Here is a 20,246-nt window from a genome sequence, read left to right on the forward strand (position 1 = left end):
TTGAATATGTTCTGATCTGTGGAAAACTTGAGAAATCATGAGAGGTGGCTGGGCATGTGTCGCATTAAAAAAAAAAAAAAAATTTGTCGCCTTCTTCTACATAATCAGAAGGTACAATGAAAGAAAAGATTCCTGATTCCAGCCGCAACAAAAACGGATGAGAGACTGAAGAATAAATTTAAGAAGAAGCAGCATAGTTTACCGAAGGCAACCTCCCGGTGCTACTGTGAGAAACAGAACCACCTAGAAAACGTACCATGTTCTCAGGGAATTTCCACCTCATAAAGCAGCAGATCTTCCCCAAGTTACTTCTCAAGCAAACATGCCCGTTCAAAACCTACCGACGGGAATTTTAAGGGTGGGGGGAGACTAGGCAACCTTCTTCCAAAACTAATTTGAAAGCTGAATTAATGGAAAATAACAGATCGTAAAATTCTGAAAAAGGAATGAAAAGGATATTAAAAGAAGTGAAACATTATGTAAAGTTAAACTGTACTTCAAGAAGTATGGTCTTGACCTATGAATATATGGACCATAGAAAAATGGAGAAGGTAAAAATGCAGGGTTGTGGTAGCGAGTGTTATTTGTGCTGGGGAAAGAATGGAAAAAACCTAAATGTCCACCATTAGGAAATTGGTTCAGGGAATTACAGTATATCCATACACTGGATATATTGGGTCCTGTACACCCAGTATGAAGAAGGAGCTGGCTTTATATCCTCCTGTGGAAAGACTCCAGGACAGATCAAGTTAAAAAAAAAAAAATCAAGGTAACACACACATGTGAGTGCACAGAACATCTCTGGAAGGATCACGAGAAGCAGGGGACAGTGGCTAACCATAGAACAAGTAGGTGACGTGAGTGAGACTTCTCATGTGGCTCTTTGCCCATTTTTTTAATTTATTTACCTTGAGAGAGAGAGAGAGGGGAGGGGCAGAGAGAGGGAATCCCAAGCAGGCTCCACACCATCAGTGCGGAGCCCAACACGGGGCTTGAACCCAGGAACTGTGAAATCGTGACCTGAGCTGAAATGAAGAGTCAGAGGCTTACCCAACTGAGCCCCCCAGGCTCCCCTCTTCGTCCACTTTTAATTGTACACCACGCATTACCATTTTAAGTACCGATTATATGAAAACGTAGTTGTAGTTTAAATGTGGAAGACAAGTTAGGAACTCAATTTTTAAAAAAAAAAATGCCATCCCACATAGTTGCCCAAGCTGCATAAAGCAGTAGGGTCTCCTCATCCCACGGTAGAACAAAATGCATTTACCTAAACGCGAATACGCACAACCGGGCAGTCTGCAAATATTCCTGGGAAATAACGGTGCTGAGCAGGACGAACACCGCGTCCCTGCCCTCCAAGCGTGACCGCATTCTCAAGCAGTAGAACACCCCCACGGGGAGAGGATTGGAACAGCTTTTTCAGACTATAAATCTCCTTGGAGACGGAGTACACGTTCCCTAATTGAAGATCACTTTTCATAATGAGAGCAGTTATTTATGGACACGTGCTTCTCGCGAACAGCATGGAGGCTCAGGGGAAAAAGGTTGAGAACTTCTAGCACCTAAGGTGATTGTGCTTAAAAATTCTTCCTATCCACCCATCCATCCGTCCTTCCCCTCGGCAGCATCATAGACAAACCGGCGAGTTCCCGAAGAAGGAAACAGTGGTGTCTGGAACGTGTGAGAAGACGACCCAGTTCCCGTCCTGACGTCTAATGAACACGCGAGGTGGCGTCCCCGTCGGGTGTGCGGCTGTTGATTCGACGGTTCTGTGCGCTCTGTGCTCGCCACGAGGAGCGTGGTCCCCCTCTGTCACCACTGTGTTGACACTGGCAGAGGACAGACCCTTGTTTAAGAGGAGGGAACGCGCCGCCAGGCGGCTGGAGCCTCCCGCTCCCCGAGCACCCTCATCGGGCCTGGCCAGGGTCTCGTCCACCACCCCCCGAAGCCAAGAGGACCTAAGTTGCTCCAGAGCCTGTGGCTGAAGAGAAGAGCGGGAACAGGAGTCCGTCCACAAGGCTTCCGGACACTCGGCCCCGTGGCCTCTGACCTTCCCACGCCTCTTTGATTTTCTGCCTTTTCTCTTTCTCCCTGTCTCGCTTATCCCTTCGCTTCTGTTTGGTAACCATTCAGAATGGCACGGAGGTGTTTCCCACGTAGATGACGCGCTGAGCGCACAGAGTTTAGTGTTTCCCTGCTCTCCGCATTCCGGGAAGGTCCCCCGCGGCTGGTGCGGTGAGAGGCCGAGGCCCCTCCACTCAGGCCCCCTCCTCACACACAACCCATGCTGCAGCTGGTCCCTGAGAACTTCCCGTGGCGGGTGTCGGTAGCGGCTGATCGGTGATTCCCATTCTCTCTCTCCCCCTCCCTCCCCACGTCCCACATCCCGCCCCGTGCAGCTGAACTCCTTCGAGCAGCTCTGCATCAACTACACCAACGAGAAGCTGCAGCAGCTCTTTAACCACACGATGTTCGTGCTGGAGCAGGAGGAGTACCAGCGCGAGGGCATCGAGTGGAGCTTCATCGACTTTGGCCTTGACCTGCAGCCCTGCATCGACCTCATCGAGAGACCCGTAAGGGCGCGCTCCGGCAGCGCGGCGGTCGTTCCCACAGCGTCGTCCCCGAGGGCACCTAGCCCACCTAAGGGGTCTTTCTTAAGTAGGCTCCACGCCCAGTGTGGAGCTCGAATTTGCGACCCTGACATCAAGAGTCGCGTGCTCCACCGGCTGAGCTGCCCGGGCGCCCTCAGCCTAATTAGCTTTAAGATAATTTTCTCACATAAACGTTGTAGAAAAGAGATGCTTTGATGAAATACCTGTTTGAAAAGTAAGTAAGCAGCCAGGGAAGGCCCTTCCTCCGCCCTCTCGTGTGTGAGCCTGCCGCTTGCAGACCCCCCTCCACCGTGCCCTCACCCCCTGCCCGGGCCACACAGGGCCGCCCAGGTCATCAGGGAGCAAGTCACGGCATTTAGACCCCTTGTTCCCATAACTAAAGCTCATCCTTGTGAGCACAAGGATGTTCTTATTTGGGCAGGGTTTTTCCTGATTTGACTCTTCCAGGGGTTTGGGGGTAGATGTACTTTTAATAGCAGTCCTAGCACGTAGCAGAGGTCCTTTTCTTCTGGTTTAGTGTTCCCGCAGAAATACACAAGACCACACGTAACTCGTGCGCTTGTGGTCTCCAACAGATGTCCGTGACTCGGCCGTGTGTTCTGTGTTTTCCCTGGCAGTCCAAAAGCTGTCTCCCAGACTTCCGGCTCTTTAGAAACCCCCGACCTAAAGGAGCAGTGATAACACAGAACTTGACATTGAGGGATGAAGTAGCAGAAGTAAAAAGGAGCCATAATCGTGGATATTCATAGTCGTGCTGTCACTGAGCCATTTAGAAAAGGTTAAATTACATTGGGGATCCTGTTTCAGAATTTAGCAGTGTTTTCGCTGAAAGGGATTGAAACGTAAGAACTAGAGTACAAAGATGGATGTGTCCTCATTAGTATTAATGCGGAACCTCAGAGTCATCCGGTGAGTGGGGTACGTTCAGTCACCTACGGCTCTGAACCTTTGCTTCTGGAAGATTACCTGATCCTGCTTGCCTTCGATTCCAGTGTTCCTTTAGCTGCTCCAAACCCTCCGAGAGCCACAAACTAGTGAGCCCTTGGTTGGGGCCCATTACAGGGTTCTCCCAGCTTCTACCTGCTGGCACTTTGTCCGGCCACCTTCCTCTGACCGTGTGGTTACATGTTTCCCGTATGCTTTAATCTCTGTCACTTTTTAAGCAGTATTTGTACAGAGCCAGCTTTCCCGATAAACGTAGGAAAGCTGCTCCTGGATATGGATTCCCAAGGCTGATCACGTAGGCTCGCCCTAGACTTGCCGCATTCAGTCTCATGTCACTGACGTGTACTTGCGGTGTGGTGTGGCAGTGCGGGATGACCCAGCAGCGGCGACCTAGGCCAGCACATTTGGAGTGTCTCATGTCCCTTTCCTGGGCCCTCCGCCTTCCTCCAGAAGGGAAGTCCGTGCACCGACTCTGGGCACTTTGTCTTGATTGAGACCTTCTCACGTGCCCTGAAATCCACCGTTTTGTGGGATACGGCTCAGTGGGTTTCGATGCTCACAGCATCGTACATCATCTCCACTGCCTGACTCCAACGCTGTCATCGTCCCAGAGACCCCAGGCCTCCCACAGTCCACTATCTGCCTTTGTTTCTGGGCCTTTCTTCAGTGAACCAGTTGAGTGAAATAAAGTAGCGACTCTTGCGTTGGTCAAATACATAAAGTAACTGGTAAATTATTTGTCCCCCTTTGATATTTTCCGCTTAATGCTTACTAGTCTTGCCGTTTGACCGGACGCTAAGTGATACGTTTTATTTAACCGTCCCTTAAAGAGGAACTTAAATCAGTTAGGATGTGAGATGTCGGAAGCATTCTATCCAGTTGAGGTTCACTTTCATTCTGTTTCTCTTCAGTTTTTTGTTTTGTTTTTTTTTTTTTGAGACGGAGAGAATCCCTCCGCTACCTTCTGTCCTAGCAGTTTGGTTTCCATAGCTTCAGAAAAGTCTTCCTCATCCTGGAAACTAACCTGCGAAGTGCAGAGGGGCATCCTGGTGTTGAAAGTGAGTGACGGTGAACTTGTCCATTCTCATTATCAGGCCAACCCCCCCGGCGTGCTGGCCCTTCTGGACGAAGAGTGCTGGTTCCCGAAGGCCACGGATAAGACCTTTGTCGAAAAACTAGTTCAAGAGCAAGGCTCCCACTCCAAGTTTCAGAAACCCCGGCAACTGAAAGACAAAGCAGACTTCTGCATCATCCACTACGCGGGGAAGGTACGGGCTGTGTAACGGTTAACGGTAGCTTGAGATTTCGCTGCATCTGATGGCACTGGTGACAAACGTGCGGGTAGACGTTCGCAGACCCTAAACACCGTGTGCGTCACCACTGCGTGGCCCTCGAGACAACCCACCTTTCAGATTGTCCCCGAGAACGTTCTGGGTTAAGGCTGAAAGCGTTTCTTGTTTTGTGTGTGTGTCCGCGTTTCCCCCCTCGTGTGGCCCGCCACGGCCAGGTGGACTACAAGGCAGACGAGTGGCTGATGAAGAACATGGACCCGCTGAACGACAACGTGGCCACCCTCCTGCATCAGTCGTCGGACAGATTCGTGGCAGAGCTTTGGAAGGACGGTAAGAACACGCTTCCGCCTAGAGTTCAGCTTGTCCCGAAACTTTTCCAGGGAAGGCTCCTATATGGTCCTTTTACGTTAGATCCGTGTACGTATATTTTACTTTAAAACTTGCTTTCCCTAGAGCAGGGCTGCCGCTACATCGGAATTTACCCTGGGAAACAGAACGTCTGCCTTCCTGGTCAGATGCTGTGGGAAGTGTGGAACATTCTAGGCACAGGGCCGGAAAGAACTGCACACGTGCCTCAGGCCACCCAGGGCCCAGTGTGGTTCCTATCCAGGGGTACTGGGGACGCAAAACCAGAAAGGCCCTGTACACTCGCTCTGGGTCGCATACAGGTCCGTGAGCTGCGCCCCCCCCCCCCCCCGCCCCAACACACACGCAATAGCTGGTGAACAGTTCAAATGCCCTGCATAGAGAGTAGTTGTTTTTATTTCTGTCAGCCCTCCGAGATCTTGTATTTACATGAGCCTCGGGTGTCTCGTCATAGACTAGAAGGTGCTACGAGTACCAGGGAAACGAAACGTCCGCGTGTCCGTGCGCAGGGGGGGCCGGTGCTTTCCAGAGCTTTGCTCTCGCTGCTGCCTACATCCTGATTGTACCCCACGTCTTCACTCGGCCCCAGGCCCCGCGGGCCCTTCACCCTGGATCTGGCCCGAGGCCAGCCTCCTCAGGAGCCTGGCTCACCCCCACCTTCTCTGGAGTATCTCCAGACCTTGTCATCCAGCCCCCTCCTCGGAGATAGAAAGAAACCCAGGAAGCAAAAAAGAAGGGGCGAGGGGTATTGAGGCAGAAGGAACAGGAGAACGTGAGGAGGGAAGGATAGGAGCTCCGGTCCGGAGTGATCGCGTCCGGCAGCTGCAGTGAGCGTGAGGGCCCCGCCGGCGTGGGCTGCTGCTCGGCACACGTGGGTCCCGGGAGAGATCGTGCGCCCGAGACCGGGCGAAAGGAGGGGCTTGGGGGGAGGTTAGGTGGTCTTGGTGCCTGTGGGGGAGAGTCTTGCACCAGATGCTGAGTGCTCCCGGTTAGCGCAGCGGCCTGGGCGGTCGAGGCCGCACCGAACAGACGAGGGGGCCCCGGGCCTGTCGCGAGGAGACAGTAGCACAGGACACGAGACTCCAGAGCCGGAGTGGACGGACCCCCTCCGAGCTCTGGTTGTCACGAGGCCCGCGAAGGCCCGCACTCGCAGGGGGTGATGTGCGAGGGACGCATCCCAGAGAGACGAGAGGAGTCGGGCCACCCGTCCCCTTGGCGGAGACTGACCTGGGCACCGCGGCTGGGGGAGCGGAGCCGCTGTGCCCTCCTGGCGCCCCCGTAAGAGCTCTGAGCACAGAAAACAGAGACAGATGCACCCAGACCACGGCTGTGACGGATGCCATGCGAATGGTAGGGAAGGAGCCTCTGGCCACGTTCGGTACAGGGAAGGGGTCCCTTTGGCATGTGCTGAGGCAGATTGTCACGGAGGAGTTGTCCTCGTGCTTGGAAGGGAACAGCGTGTTGAGTCACAAAAGCTGACACGAAGGGAGGCTCATGGCTGCAACCGGGCCACAGAGAAGCCTGACCTCCAGTCTCAGGGAGGACTTGACTCCATTGGAGAAGTGGCTTCCATAGGTTTGTGAGCCAGGGGTGACAGCGTGGGGGTGAAAGCACGGAGCTGAAGAGGCAAATTGGCAGTGGTCTGTGGGTTGGGATGAAGGACCCTGGGGGCAGGGAGCTGAGTGTGAGGAGAAGAGCACAGAGGAAACCAGCATTTCTACCATTGAAGCCTCAAAAACTGATTTTCTCCATTTTGAATGAAGAGAGAAGGTGTTTAGGGAATAATGACCGTATAACAAAAGAAATTAGGTCCTGGGCGAACGTACTGGTCCTGATGTTGCAAACCACTTTTGACTCTTTATATACTTCTTTATTGTAAACAATTTTAAAATTTATTTTAACATCTCTTTATTTTTGGGAGAGAGAGAGGGAGACACAGAATCTGAAGCAGCTCCAGGCTCTGAGCCATCAGCACAGAGCCCAACGTGGGGCTCGAACCCACGAACTGCGAGAGCATGACCCGAGTTGAGTTGGATGCTTAACCAACTGAGCCACCCAGGCGCCCCCTTGACTCTCTTATTTTTTTAAATTTCTTCTTTTCATTATTATTTTTTGAGACACTGAGAATGAGTGGGGAAGGGCGGAGAGAGAATATCCCAAGCAGGCTCCACTGTCAGTGCAGAGCCCAGTGCAGAGCTCGATCCCACAACCCTAGGATCGTGACCTGAGCCAAAGCCCAGAGTTGAATGCTCAACATACTGAACCACCCAGGCGCCCCATTATTTAATTTCTTAACCAGAAATGATATCGTGGGAAACACCTGGCCCATTCATACAGGACTCCCTCCCACCACATGCTTACCGTGGTCATCCGTGAGGTCCGTGTGGAGACGATGAGGGACGTGTCCCTGCCTCCAGAGCTTGTGACCTCATGGGAGAGTCAGGATACACACAGATGCGGTAACAGGATGCGCGAGCCTCTGTCTTGGCTCCAGCTTCCTCCCTGGGCTTCCTCCATCCATCTTTCTCCTTTAGCTCTGCGCCTCGCCGTCCCCAGGTGGGGGAGCGTCGGGCAGTTGTGGGTCAGCGGTGTTAGGAGGGTAAGATCTGGCAGGGCCTGGACTGCAGGCGTCCACGCGTGTTCCGTAGCCCAGGTGGTGTGTCCGACAGGTAGGACCGTGTCTGGAGGGTCCTTACCTGCCTCTGTGTTCTCTGTCCATGGAGAAGTTAGGGTATTTAATTCCAGAAACGCCAGCAGCCTTGCAGACTCTTCTGGCCCCTGCCCGAACCCCGTCCATCTGCACTCGGTCCGTGGCTCGGAACCCCCGGGAAGGTCAGGTGTGCCCCAAGCTTGATCTGGCCATGCTAGCATCTGCTCTGGAATAATCCCACGTGTTTGGTGTCCTGATGATGCTGCTGTTAGCATAAGTCGTGTTGTCCATCGGCTTAGATGGACGGCGATGTACTTTAATCTGAGCGACGGGATCGCAGAAGTCTCTCGCTGTCGGTGGTGAAGGGGAGCCGATCTTCCGGGTGAAGGTCAGGCAGGACGGCGGAACCGTGTTTGTCCGGTTCCGAGGTTTGCGTGTTTTGTACAAAAAGTCAGCACCAGGCACAGCGTTTGACGGGGGTTCTAGGGCAGAAAATTCACCAGTGCTCACTGTGGGTGTAGGGATCTCGGGAGAGGGGAGCTTTTCTGTAGGAAAAGAAAATAGCCCTGGAAAAAAACAAGTCCTTGTTTTTTCTCTTTTCGTAGCCACGTTAATGCAAAAGCAGACAATGAGCAGCCGACCATGAAAGCAAGATGTATGAGTCGAGCTTGCCTGTGAAGGCACAGTCCCTAGGGTATAGAATATTTTGGTTAAAATAGGCTTTTAGGCTTTTATGGAGTTCACTCAAGGCCAAACCAGGAGCAGTGTAAGATTTCTGACGGCAGCCCTGCCCTAGAGATTCCTAGCGCCCTCCTTTTTGCTAAAAGATGTTTCGGGATTTCTGTACCAGCTGCACGCGACTTCTTGCCACTCCTTGGGGCTTGTATCCAGAAATTTAAAAAGCTAATGATTGCATTTTCATGTAAATGTGCCTCCTGGGGTATTTTCCGTGAGTAATGGGTATGATCCGGAAGTATCACCTTATGATTTGAAGTTCTTTTAACGTTTTGCTACAACAGAACTTGAATTTTGTTTTCCTTAGTAACTATTGCTAATTTGTATTTGAAGCCAATATGTTTCCAAAATCTGCATTGGAAGTCAAATTACGCAGCGGTGTGCATCTTTGACTGTAAAAGCCGCTTAACGTGTACACTTAGCAGAGTGCTCGAACTTCCGCAGTCTCGTCCCGATTTGCTAATTGCAAGATAATTTTATGAACAATTCCAGTACTGCCTTATTTCATTTAAATTTCATCCCGCGTTTACATAATCCCGTAATGCTGATACGATCTGATGCTGACCCTCGGGCGTGGGGACGTTTGGAAGATTACTTAGTAGAGAACTTTGTCCAGAAGTGCAAATTCTCTGGGCAGTAATGTCACAGGGGCCGTGTTGTAGCCCGATTTCAAAGTTGACTTGTGATGTCAAATGTCTCTCACACTAACTGAAGTATTTGTGTATCTGCTCTTCTGTTCTGTTTTTGCTGTTTCTCTGCTTTAGAGATTCAGAATATTCAGAGAGCTTCTTTCTATGACAGTGTTTCTGGTCTTCATGAGCCACCAGGTGAATGTATAAAGCCTGTAGGTCTTCTCAACAGAAGGGTTTTAAGTCCACAGGAAGAACTCTCGGGGGTGGGGGGGGCCTGGGGGGGGGGGGGGGGGGGGGGCAGGGTAGACGTGGGCGTGGGGCTGGTTTCTGGGTTTCTGTTTCTGTTTTGCTCATAGACCTGCATGAACCTTTCATTTCATGCTCATTTTTATTATACTTCAAGGCAGCTGTTTGAGTGCACAAACGATACAATTGCTACCGCATACACATTGCTTCTGACTTTACGCATAGCACTTCCAGCCCTGCACAGTAAAAGGTACGTCCCTACCTTTTCCAGTAGTGCCGTTTTGATACACAGTCCTCCAGGGGAATGCTGGGAGCCAGCAGTGTCTCCCCGGTCTCTGAGCCACCTCTGCACCTGGGATTCCAGAAAGGGATTGTTTCTCTTCCTAAGCCACGAACTTCCGGAGAACAGATAATTACACCTTCCTCCCACGTGCTGGTCTCAGCATTATACCTTCTGTTTGGAATTTATGTACATGTATAGTTGCCTGGCTTTTCCGTTGGAACTGGAGACCGTGGAACCATCCACGAGGCCCGACGGCGCAACTGAGACCAAGGTGGAGTGCGGTGTTGGGTCGAATTTGCACCTGGAACCCAAAATTGAGCTCCAGACAGCTGAGCCTTGTGGTCTGAACCCTCGGCCCTGGTTTCAAATACAGCCTAGCCACGGCTGGAGGCCCTCCAAAAGCCCTGCCCGGAAGGAGTATCCCCAGCCTGGTGATCACACGGTGAAATTGTCAAGTAGTGAAATCCCAAGATAGTCAGGTTCATCTCGCACAGTTTCCGTTAGTGATTCTTGAAGCGTGTTAATGCTGAGACCTGCATGCACGTCGAAAGTTTTTTAAAACTCAGTTCAAGGAGCATGCCCATCTTTACCCAGGTCACGATCCGCACCATCAGCTCTGGGTCGCATCCGGTGAAGGAAGTGTGTGGGGAGCGCTGGGTGCCGGGGTGGGGGCCGGACTGTACCCGAGCCGGAATGCGCCCTCCACGGGAGAGTCCAGAGGAAGACACTGTCTGATGCAGTCCCCCTTGGCCTCGGGGAGTCCTGCCCGAGTCCAGGACATGGGGCGAGGGAGACAGAAGTGGGAGGTAGTTTTGAGCTAACGGGCTGAAAGGTTAGTGCTTGATCTTTCGGACTTTGCCCCAGCATCGAGGGCCCTCTTGAAATTCCTCCCCACCAACTCTTCTGGATTCTTGATCGCTTTAGAGAGTTCCAGACTGAGCTCTTTGAGAGCAGGGACCGTGCTGGTCCGCACACGGTCAGTAAGTTGTGGGGTGAGCGACTGAAAGGGGACGGGGCGGGTCTCCCCTCGCTGGCAGCACAGATGATCTTCTTGTAGGACCCTGATCTTCATGATGTGCGGACCAGGTGCGTTTCCGTGCCAGCAGCGCCCCGTACAGAGCCACCCCTAGGTGACCTCACACTGGCAGGGAGCGAGCTCGTTCACCTCCCCGTGGTTGGGTTAGTCGGCAGAACCAAGGGTCAGGGTTCTCCATCTCTCCCTGTCCTTACAGGGCCTTCCGTCCGTGCACCGTGGCTAACTCTGGTCTCGGCAGCCGTGCGTGGTGTTTCTGCAGCAAAATGTCTTTCTCCCCGATAAGTGTTACGGGTTCCAACCCCAAGGAGGTTTTGAGTGAAAACGTGGGGCTTTAGTGTTTCCAGTGACTTCTCAGAAGAACGGATGCAGCAGTTTCTAGGCTTCCAGGTGTCTCTGGCGTGCTGACACACAGCGCGTACCCTCATGGTGAGAGAACACAGAGCTAGGGAGGACGTGCGCATCCAAGGGCCCCGGAGTGTTAGGGAAGCAGCACGGAGAATCCATGCAGGTTCTGGGGTTGAAGGGGAGAGGCTGGGGTAGAGAAGGGCTTCCAGAAGCATCAGAGGAGGAGCAGAGTTCCCAGAGGCTGAATAGAGAGGTCATACAAGTTTCTACTGTAATCCAGAGGACAGTTTTCTTCCAAATCTGCTTTGACAGTCTTGACCTTGTGAGATACACCAGCAGCGAGCCAGCTACGGGGGACTGTAACCTCAAGTTCTAGGCAGCGTGTCTGGACTCCCAGGGGGCGGACGGCGGGCTGTGTGTCTGCCGAAGGGCGGTGCATGCCCCCCCCCCCCCGCCCGTGACCCCGGCTCTGTGCCTTCCATGTCCTTCTGACCACCATGAGCACCAGGTGGCCACTGATGGCTCTGGAAGGCTGGGCTCCACCAGAGAAAGCGTGAGAAGTGCAAGGAGCAAGTTCTAACTGTTGCTAGAGGACCCTCCCTCTACGCGCCCCCCCCCTCCCCAGTCCTGTCTTCATAGAAGCCGCGCTTGAACTCGGTGGCCACCGTTGGCTTGGACAGATTCACCCAGGGGAGGCTGGCCAGTGCTGCGGGAGGGCTTCGGGTCCGTCACAGGCCCGTGGGGGTCTCCCTCCATCTTCTCAGAGCCACTGAAATCTTCCTTCCTTGTTGTCGTAACTGAGGGGGAAACTTTTCCCTTAGCCAGGCCTCCAACCGAGATGACGATGTTCTGGCTTCAGAAACGCTGAATGGGTTTTGCTTTGGTCCCAGAAGTTCCATGTGGACGCGAGCATCGTGTCTGGTAGATGGTAGTTGTTTAATCTCCTTGTAACTTTTATCCACCAGTCATGATTTCTGTGTTTAGTGCTGTGTTAGGACCTGTGGGTCGGGGCTGACGCAGTGCGTATGCGGAGTTAAATCGTGGAGGGAGGTGTTTTGTTGTACAGAATAGTCTTGTCCTGTTTTGTTTTGTTTTTGAGTCTTTTTTTTTTTTTTTAAGTTTATTTATTTGGAGAGAAAGAGAAAGTGCAAGCAGGGGAGGGGCAGGGAGAGAGGGAAAGAGAATTCCTAGCAGGCTCCAAACTGTCAGCACAGAGCCCAATGCGGGGCTCAAACCCACCAACCATGAGATCATGACCTGAGGGCGCCCCTTGTCTTGAGTCCTCACAAGAGCTGGGAGCTCCAGGAGAAGCCGCTTGTGACCCTTGGCTCTACCAGGGTTATCGCGAGTGTCACGCGTGAGGGTCTGTGAGCCTGCATCTGGCCGCACCCATGTTGCTGCCGCTGTAATTACGAAACCCGGAAGATCAGTGTATGTCTAGGTCCTCGGCAGTTACCTAACGCACGTCCCCTTTCTTCACCGTGCACCAGGGCCCAGCCGAGGGCAGGCGGACCGTGCGCCCAGCGAGCCCGTCAAGGTGAGAGGGGAGCAGGTGTGCGGGAGAGGCTGTAGACAGGAGGGGGTCCCCATCTGCCCAGACCACTCCAGGCCCTGCCGGGGCAGTGAGCCGCAGTCCCCTGGAGGAGGAAGACCCAAGGATCGCATGCTCCCTGTCCGCCTGTGGACTTCCTGGAATTTTTCTAAAAATCTCCAGACGCTCTAGAACAATGAACAGATTGGTTCCACCACCCAGTAGCGGAACCAGCACTAATGTGTTGTTACCACGTGATGGAGGTACGTGGAGACACCTTTCGATGTTAAAGATTGTTTCTGGGAATTCACGGCTGCTGAATATTTGTTTCCGAGTCTGCTCTTAACTGTCGGCATCGTTTTAGTGCGCGTTAGAGTAGGATTGTCTTGATTTGTTCCGATGAGTGTTGGGACCGTGCCGCATGCCTAATACGGGGCTGGGTCTCCGACACCTTTCGTAGGTACACTGGATACAGTTCTCATTCATCGTCTGGCTACCGATGTGAACGTTAAAACAAGTTCCTCCCCCCGTTTTGGTTCCTGCAAGTGCGTTTCCAAAGAACTGACTCAAATACAGAAGTTAAATTTAGTAGCACCCGTATTTTGCCCCACGCAGATGCGAGGGATGTGAGAATCTCTTAGACCTCTCGTGTCCTGAGATCATCCCCTGGAAGAGCGGGTCAAGCATTCTGGCATCAAATGGTACAGTTGTTACTTTTCAAAAAAAACTGCCGATGGCAGTTTTAAGAGATCGATGATTATAAATTCCATTTTTGTGCTTTCAGATTCTAAGTGTGCCCTCACGGACGGTGGGGCTGCAGGTCCCCCCCTGACTTCTCACCGTCCACATACGTTTGTATGGACGAACAAATTAAACATTAGGGTAAAATAGTTCGAGGTCCTTTCAGGGTCGTGGGCGACCAGATACTGTGAGACGCCCACCAGCGAGCGGCCCCACGCTCTGCCGACACCGCGGACCGAGGCCGGTGGCAGGGATCAGCAGCCATAACGGGCCTCGTCTCAAGTTGCTGAGAAGCTCATGTGTGCATTTTCTGCCTTTCTCTGGCGCCTGCCTTTACCGTTTTAGACGAGAACATAGTCTTTTTATTTTTTTTTTTAATTTTTTTTTTTTTAACGTTTATTTATTTTTTTTGAGACAGAGAGAGACAGAGCATGAACGGGGGAGGGTCAGAGAGAGAGGGAGACACAGAATGTGAAACAGGCTCCAGGCTCTGAGCAGTCAGCACAGAGCCCGACGCGGGGCTCGAACCCACAGACCGTGAGATCGTGACCTGAGCCAAAGTCGGATGCCCAACCGACTGAGCCACCCAGGCGCCCCCAACATAGTCTTTTTAAATAGAGGTCTTTCTAGGCCTTGATTTGGAAGTGAAACCCTGTGTTACTAGTGTGGCCCTCACCATTGAATGAAATTCCCCAAGTGTTTCTTGTCCCCTCGAGATCATTTTGCTCACTTAAAACCTGACTCTCAGTTTAAGTTTTTGAATTAAAAGACAGGTAAATTGAAAGTCCAAAGCATCAACGTTTTAAAAATTCTGAACGTTTAGCTTTGGGTTACCTTTACTAATACCAAATTTGAAAACTCAGGTTCATGAAAATGATGTTGTTTGTTTTTAGTTTAAAAAGCAGCCCCCACCCAGAACTGCGTGCTTAGACACCAGCATGACATCGTGTTGAACAGCTGCCCTTATAGGTCAGAGAACTGGCGGGACCGGTGCGGCCGAATCCCCGCAAAGTATTGCTCACACTTGGCTCGCCGCCTCTTTCGTTGTGGGCGTGACCCGTCCTTGCGGGTAACTGTATCACTCACTGAGGGGGTGTTTGCTACATAGTTTATTACACAGTTGCCAAGCACCGTTTTCAGGCCAACACGGGTCGGAGCGATGGGGGGGAGAGGGGGAGCAGAGGAAATCGTCTGAGCTGGTGGTCACAGGGTCCAGAGACACCAGGCAGTGGCTCTGAGGGTCCTGCACGTGTGCCAGATGCTGGGGAGATGTGCCCAGGGGCGCTCTGCACTCTGGGAAGAGACCCAGAATAGAGGTAACATTGTCCCAGGATCTGGCCTAGACGATCTGAAGCCTAGAGGAGGGGCTGGCCCACCGAGTGTGGAGGCAGGGTGGACACCGGGACCTAAGAAGAGGTAGTTAGGTGAAGAAGTGACGACTTATTTTTTTAATGTTTTATTTGCTTCTGAGAGAGAGACAGAGTACGAGCAGGTGGGACAGAGAGAGGGGAACAGGGGATCTGAAGCAGGCCCCAGGTTCCGAGCTGACAGCACAGAGCCCGATATGAGGCTTGTGAGGCTTGAACTCACAAGATCATGACCTGAGCCCAAGTCGGACGCTTAACCGAATGAGCCACCCAGACGCCCCAGGAGTGAGGATTTTAAACGCCAAGAGGTGTTTGCCAGGATGGCTGGAAGAGGGCCGGCTTTCCGGGTGGACAGGAAAGGGCAGGGACCTGAGGGCCTTGTGTCTTTGACGAGGTGCACCTGTTCTGTAGTTGGAGCTTCAGTGGGAGGGAGGGCCAGAGGCCCCTTCATTGGCGCTGGAATGTTCTCCAGGCACCTCCTGCTTCTCTGAGGTCGGTCACGTCTACAGGGGAGGCAGCCGAGACTTGCAGCAGTCAGGGGAGTGGACTCCGTCCGGGTCACACAGCTCGCGAGTGGCAGGAGTTTCCGACACGGGCCTGAGTTCTGCGTCACCGGCTATACTCCTGGGCTGAGGGATCTGGACCACGGCCTACAAGCTGCAGGAGAAATGGAACAGTCTGAAGTATAGGAACAAGGAACTTGTCGAGTAGGGTCTTTCAGAAACACCCGTTAACCCCCACCCCGGGACCACGGGCCAGTGTGGGAGGAACACTGGGGGTGGGGGGTGGGTGGCAGAGGGAGGCCGCAACCGGCAGGAGGTTACTGCAGAATCCAGGTGAGGGCGCCCTGGGTGCCCAAACCGAGCCACGGAGCGGGGGGCCACGCGGAAGACGTGTCCACATTTGGCTTGACCGGTTTCGGTGAGCGGCTGGTGTGAGGACAGTCGAGGTGACTCCTGGTCTCTGGCCTCGGTAGCTGGCGGTCCCTTCTGCACGGGAGGCACAGGAGGAGGGATGGGGGTAGATGGAGGGCGTGGCCAAGAACCTGCTCCACTGTGGGATTTTGATTCCTCCCACTTCTGGCTTCTTCTCATCTTCCTGTCTGGTTCTTCCTGTCTCCCCATCTTGGCCCCAGGCCCTCGTCCTGGGCATTCGCCCTGGGGTGGCCCATCCGGTCCCGTAACCGCTCCCATGTCCCTCTGTCTGGCACAGACCGCCATGGCCGGGTGTCCGCTGGCGCCTCGTCTCGGGTGCCCCAGGGTTACGGAGTTCGGAGCCTGTGCCCCCACTCACAAAAACCCCTTCTCCCCATCCTCCGGGGGCACCATCAGCCCCTCGGCTGCTCAAGCCAAAGTCCCAGGACTTGTTCTTCCGGTCTCTCTGCCATACTTTCACATCGGCTTGATGGTTAGAGCAAGTCAGTTCTGCCACCAGAACGTCTCGAGTCTCCCTTCTCGCTCCCTCCCCTCTGTAATCGCTGGTTCAGCTGCCATCATCCTGCTCGGGACCTGGACGGGGCACCGCGTCACCTCTGGTGACCCCTACCCCAGCCCCTTCTGTGTGTGGCCACCGGCAGGGGGCGCCCCAAATCTCTCTGCCCGTAATGCTTCCTTGGCACGAGCTTCTTTCACACCTGCTGCCCCTGGGCCCTCACACATGCTGTTCCCACTGCCTGGAACCGTCTGCTCTCCACTGGCTCATTCTTACCCTCCGGGCACGAAATAGAACTGCTTCTGAGAGATCTCTAACCACCCGTCTCCCTTATAGCACCTTGCTCTTTCTTTTCAATGCTTTTCTCACTGGTGGTAACTGTAAATGTACTTAACCTTTGCTTCATCTAGTCGCTAACCTATGCGTCAAGCCTGCGACAGGCCAGACTTCTGCTAGGTATGAGGGATGCGGTGTTAACGAGAGCGTGTGGGAGGCAGAGGCACCTCTGTGACTTTCGAGTGGAGAGGAGTGACACATGTTTGGTGACTGGTGCCGGGTAGTCGGGTAAAGCTAGTTCAAGTCGCAAGGGAGGTCACCCAGGACGAGAGCGTGCCTTGAGAAAAGCAGGTGGAGCAGTGTGTGCCTCTGTTTGTAGACCGCCTTGTTCTGAAAGGGTGTCCGAGGTGAGTGGAGTTTGGGCCCCAGTGGGTGCCGTGGCACTCAGGACGAGAAAAGAAGTCGGCGGGACCGGAGTAGCCGTAGAGGTAGGTGGAGGCCCGGAGGAGGCGGTGTGCAGAGAAGCCGGGGTGGAGAGGGCCGTCAGAGGCCGCCGTGATGGCCCCCGGCAGATGGACCAAGGTCGAGGGCAGGTAGACGCTGCTGGCGGTTGGCCCGTTGTTGCCCGAGCAGCGTCGGGCGGGGGAGGCGGGTGGGCCGGAAGCCAGCCCGCTGCCCAGGGAGCGGGCGGTTGGTGGAGAGCACGACGTGAGGTGTGGCCGGCGTGAACTACTCTAGAAAGAAGCGTGGCTCTGAGGAGACAGGTGGGTGGACACGACGGGGTCAGAGGAAGTTCACGGTTCCGTGGCGCGTGCCGGGCTGGGGCTGGGCACCGTTTTCCGCTGGAACAAGTGAGGAGGGACAGGTTGGAGGCACAGGAAAGAGAGGGGGTAGTGGACAGACTTTGGGGCACAGGCGGGCGTGGCTTTGACCCCAGCCTCCGAGTGTGGTGGCTCTGCTTTGAAGACATCGTAGGGCAGTGCGCACGTAGGCTGCAGGTGAATCGGGTTTTGTCCGGCCTTTACCAGCTGCGGTTGAAGGCCTGCACGGTAGGAACCTTACCTCCCGGGTCACGGTGTCCTGGCCGTAAAAGCCTCGCTGGACGCGGGGCCTCGAGCGGGGTCTTGCTCACAAAGCCCCCTCCCTGAGCACCAGGTCTGGGGAGCAACCAGCAGGAGCGGAGGGGCCGTCAGGAATGAAAGGGCATTCCTGGGGGGCTCGGTGGGTGTTGTCCATGCTCTTAAGACGTTCCAGAAACACGTCTGACTTACTTAACAGTTGCTTTAAACGAGAGCACTTCACGTGCCGGAAGTTCTGGCAGCCGCCAGAGCAAACCTTCTGGAAGTTTCACCATCGCTGCCCTCAGCTGAGGCTCTGCTTCCTGTCCGGCTCCTTCCCGCCCAGCCTTCCCCTCCCTTTTCAAAAGCACGCTCGTGCCTGGAGGACAGAGCTGGAGCTCGCTCGCTCCTGACCCCCCGGGTTGACGTAACCCGGCCAGCCACTTCAGTGATTTTGACTGAGAAGCGGGACTCTGGTCCCCGACCCTGGGCGCCACCGTCACCGATGTGCTCTGAGCCCGGGTACATCTTCATAAGCCGCTTCCCAGTAGACACGTCACAGCATCGGCTTGTGTATCAATAATGCCAGCAGCGATCTCGCATTTCCCAAGCGATGGCGGGTGTGACAGGCAAGATGTCCCACAGACCGCGCGTTCCTGACGCCAGCGCAGCGGGAGGCATCTGCTGGGATGTGGTACGGGGCTGTCCGAGCACTGAGTTCCCTGCCATGGGAGTGTGTGGCTGTTAGTTCCACGGCTTGTGCGGTGTCTAAATACGCTGACTGCCTTACCTCTCCGGCATCTCCTCATCTGTCCCCACAAAGCTTGTGCTGCTGCACTATCACTGTGTCTTTTCTCGCCCCGCGAAAGAGGTCGCCGGGCTCATTTTCCTCTTCTCTTTTCTCTTCACCAGTGGACCGCATTGTGGGTCTGGATCAAGTTACTGGCATGACGGAGACCGCTTTTGGCTCTGCCTACAAAACCAAGAAGGGCATGTTCCGTACCGTGGGGCAGCTCTACAAGGAGTCCCTCACCAAGCTGATGGCGACGCTCCGAAACACCAACCCCAACTTTGTCCGCTGCATCATCCCGAATCACGAGAAGCGGGTGCGTGTTACGCGGAAGACGGGCCGGGGTTCAGAATCGCCCTGGGTCAGGTTACGGAGATGGAAGGGTGAACGTCTCGTTTGCTTGATTAGGCTGGAAAACTGGATCCGCATCTGGTGCTGGACCAGCTTCGCTGCAACGGAGTCCTGGAGGGAATCCGGATCTGTCGCCAGGGCTTCCCCAACCGGATAGTTTTCCAGGAGTTCAGACAGAGGTACGGCAATACCTTTTTCCCAGGACGTATCACGGTGCATCTTGATGTGCTTTGGAACAGTGATAGCACAAAAAACATTTCCCGGTCACTTGTGTAGTTGCAGTTTGATTTTCATACAGGAAAGGGATAATCCATTATTACCTTTATTATTGCCCAAGAACGTTGAGTGCCTTCTCTGTAGCGCTGACATGCCGGCAGGTGCCACGGGTGCTCGGAAGGCTAGTTCCTGGCCGTGCGAGAGAAATATCTGAGGCTGGGGATTGACCTTGCACTTGTACACATAGCTCTGCCCAAGACGTACACATAATTCCTTTTTAACTGGGTTTTTAAAATACATGAGTAAGGAGCGCCTGGGTGGCTCAGTCATTTGAGCGTCTGACATTAACTCAAGCCACGATCTCATGGTTCATGGGTTCAAGCCCTGCATCGGGCTCCATGCTGACAGCTCAGAGCCTGGAGCCTGCTTCGGAGTCTGTGTCTCCCTCTCTCTCTGCCCCTCCCCTGCTCACACTCTGTCTCTCTCTCAGAAATAAACATTTAAAAAAATATATAAAATAAAAAAATAAATAAACGAGTAACGTATGTTCCTTTTAGGAAAACTTGAAAATACAAGAGAACTAAAAAGGTAAATAAAAATCACCCAGGAGTGACTCTTGAAAACATTTTGGGATATTTCTTTCCATCTTCTCTCGATGACTGTATGTGCATAGGCGTGTTCATGTGTAAACGTATGTGTATTTTTTCCACCAGGTACTCACATGTAGACTTAGTCTTTTTATCGGTAATGTGGAGTAGGGAATAGGATAGATTAGAAAAGGATTACAAACAACAAAAGGCAGGAGATAACAGAAGTGGATGCAGTCGAAACGAATGGAAACGTGAGAAATAGTTAAATTGTGGACTTAGGTCATTGGCTTTTTTCCAGGAGAAAACCTGGAAGTCGGAGTTTCGATTATGGCAGCCTTGGCCGTTCCATAACCGACGAGTCTGCAGGTCAAAGAAGGGCGCTTTCTGCTGCCATTGCAGATGGAATCCAGCTGAGAAACTATTCTAACCTTTATGGGTTTGGGGGAGACCTTTCTGTGGCCCCAGCTGTATGATAAACACTGGGTAGAATTTTACTTCTTGTTGACAGAAGAAAGTGCCACACTGGCATCCAGAATACAAAGCTGATGGAGATAGCCAGGATTCGTCCTTTGATACGAGCAACGTCTTTTTGGTAAAATTCACTTTTATTGAGGTATATAGTCTGCATAAAGTGCACAGATCTTAAAAGTACAGCTCAGGGGCGCCTGGGTGGCGCAGTCGGTTAAGCGTCCGACTTCAGCCAGGTCACGATCTCGCGGTCCGTGAGTTTGAGCCCCGCGTCAGGCTCTG

The 20,246-nt window shown here is 53.3% G+C and overlaps 1 protein-coding gene across 5 annotated transcripts in view; it reads left to right on the forward strand.

Moving 5' to 3' along the window:
• MYH10 (myosin heavy chain 10) overlaps positions 1-20,246 on the forward strand; it is a 129,986-nt gene that overhangs the window by 71,949 nt on the left and 37,791 nt on the right. For all 5 annotated transcript variants that reach the window (XM_049636957.1, XM_049636953.1, XM_049636954.1 and 2 more), the window contains 5 exons: positions 2,403-2,576; positions 4,655-4,828; positions 5,068-5,182; positions 18,462-18,655; positions 18,748-18,869. In XM_049636957.1, coding sequence (XP_049492914.1) covers positions 2,403-2,576; positions 4,655-4,828; positions 5,068-5,182; positions 18,462-18,655; positions 18,748-18,869 — 779 coding nt within the window. The remainder of the gene's footprint in view (positions 1-2,402; positions 2,577-4,654; positions 4,829-5,067; positions 5,183-18,461; positions 18,656-18,747; positions 18,870-20,246) is intronic.

This window comes from Panthera uncia, chromosome E1, assembly GCF_023721935.1.
Source record: "Panthera uncia isolate 11264 chromosome E1, Puncia_PCG_1.0, whole genome shotgun sequence".
Classification (NCBI taxonomy): Eukaryota; Metazoa; Chordata; class Mammalia; order Carnivora; family Felidae; genus Panthera; species Panthera uncia.